The sequence below is a fragment of the Amphimedon queenslandica genome, unplaced genomic scaffold (genome assembly GCF_000090795.2).
Source record: "Amphimedon queenslandica unplaced genomic scaffold, v1.1 AMPQUscaffold_10664_Cont16510, whole genome shotgun sequence".
Taxonomy (NCBI): Eukaryota; Metazoa; Porifera; class Demospongiae; order Haplosclerida; family Niphatidae; genus Amphimedon; species Amphimedon queenslandica.
Genome location: NW_003549081.1, coordinates 1 through 2,215, shown reverse-complemented (window position 1 = coordinate 2,215; position 2,215 = coordinate 1). Strand labels below are relative to the sequence as shown.

The following is a 2,215-nucleotide window of genomic DNA, read 5'->3' as shown; positions in this document are numbered from 1 at the left end:
TGTAGCATCTGTATCAAGTGATTACGTATGTACATTTATGTTGACGGGAAATGTGGACATTGGGTAATTCAACTTCATTACATGCATTATAGTGTGTATGTGTACATATACATGTACTTTGTATAGTTGAAGTTCATTGGCCAGTGTATATACATTAGATCATATTAATGATATTCAACTCTTGGATTCATAATATTGTAGGTGCTAGCACTTCTTATGTCATTTCAATGTTCCTTTACTTCTATTACTTGTACATGTAATGCACATGTATATTTAGAGGTGTTTATAGCCACATTTGGAGTAGCTGCTATAGTAATTTTATTGTAGGTTGATTCTTTGCCAAAGTTGTGTTTGCAAACAATAGTGCCTATACTGAAAGAGGAGAGGGAATGGCGATACTTTATAAGATATTGGTGTTGATGATGGGTTGACAGTTTTCACTAGTACTGTATAGCTAGAGTCTTTTGTGGTCAAAAATTTTCGTGAATTTTGCTATTTATTCAAAATTCATGAAAATAAAACCTGCAAAAATTGATTTAATATGGTTTAGCCAAAAGGCAGGAAGCCGTCAAATTAAAACCATGAAATAGATTCTTGGATGATTTTCTGAAATTTTTGGGCCATGAAAATTTATCACTATACGGTATAAAATCTGCCATTTTTTTATTTGTGCACATAAAATTGCAATACTGTGGAGCTAAATTTGTTTACAATTATCACTTTATATAAATTGTAGCAGAATCAAATGCAAAATTTTCATGACTTGATAGTTCCTTTTTAATGACTCCTTGTGGTACAATCATGTAACTGGTAGACCTAATGCTATTAAGAATATCATGAGGTAATTGCTGATAACTAGCTTGAGCATCTTCAATTAATGGTATATCTATGTCTACTATGTCTGTTAATGATATATTTGGGACTAGTTCTCTTGGGTAAAAGTACATGAAGTTTGGGTCTGAGGATAAGGTATTAAATTCAATTGCCCATGGTGTAGCTTTGTATGTGAACTTTCCATAAATTTTAGGCAATTTTGATTAAAATTTGTCGAATTGACCTTCATGAAATGCAAACAGTATGAAGGAATGTTCATTCCATTCATGTTCAGCATAAGTCATTATTCTAGCTGACATGTGCCGACCACATGCACCAGTATAGAAATGAACTGGTTCACTTCCTTTGGTAATATCAATTGGTAGTAATGGATTATCAGCTACACTGGAGCAAATGAGATATTTTAGTTCTGTGTTTTCTCTTTTTAACTGTTCTATTTCTTCCCTCATTTCTCTCTTTATCTGTTCATTTTCTTTCTTCAATTGTCCACAAGCTACAGCTAATAGTGTCATGTGTTTAGTATCAGCAGTGTGTACATGTACATCTTTACGTAATGGCTTATCATTACAACCAGCCCAACTAAACACACAATCTACTGGCTCCAATGGACACTCGTTGATATGAGCAGTGAGACTACCTCGTGGCATAGTATTTGATGAACATTCATTAGGGCAAGTAACAGGATACTGCCTGCATTCCTCATAATGATCCTTTGTAATAGAGAGGAATGTACCTTCTTCCCTACAGTATTGGCATTGAAATGGACGGTAAGGGCATTCTCTATCTTCATGATCTTCGAGATATCTACGTTGCTTTCTCTCTTGACATTTCTCATATCGACACTTTACTTCTTCATATTGACATTCTCCTTCTCTCTTCTCTTTATTAAGATGAGTAGACATATTCTTCAATTCTCCTTTCCATTGACATCCTTTCTCCTTATTACTGCAGTAGACCTCCAACCCATTGATAATACGTGAACACTTCTTATCGATAAATGATTGATATTCCTTCTCTTTACACATAGGACAGGATCCATTACTAGCTTTTACTCTCTCAATACAAGACCCACAGAAATTATGTCCACAGCATGTGACCTGGTGAGGATCTGTCAAGATATTAAGACAAACTGGACACTCTATCTCCACATGCTTAGGAAGATCCTCAACAAAAGAAAGCTCTTCTTTCTGAGCCATTGTTGACCAACTAGATTGCCACTAATCCTATCCCACTTCCTGTGATTTTACTATTTAATTAATCAGTTAGTCTTATCATCAAAATTTTAAACCTTTAACATTATATAATATAGTAAAACTTCAAAAGTCAACACAAGAATTAATAAACTCATGTTGCACACCATCAGATTAAATCAACAGCCTTT

At 34.2% G+C, this 2,215-nt stretch overlaps 1 protein-coding gene across 1 annotated transcript; it reads right to left on the bottom strand.

Moving 5' to 3' along the window:
* Nucleotides 1–716: 716 nt before the first annotated feature.
* LOC105315364 (TNF receptor-associated factor 3-like) lies at nucleotides 717–2,030 on the bottom strand. The gene is made up of 3 exons (XM_011409981.1): nucleotides 1,811–2,030; nucleotides 1,424–1,714; nucleotides 717–958 (listed from the first exon to the last, which is right to left on the bottom strand). The coding sequence occupies exons 1-3, from the start codon at nucleotides 2,028–2,030 to the stop codon at nucleotides 717–719; spliced, it is 753 nt and encodes a 250-aa protein (XP_011408283.1).
* Between the last annotated feature and the right edge of the window lie 185 nt (nucleotides 2,031–2,215).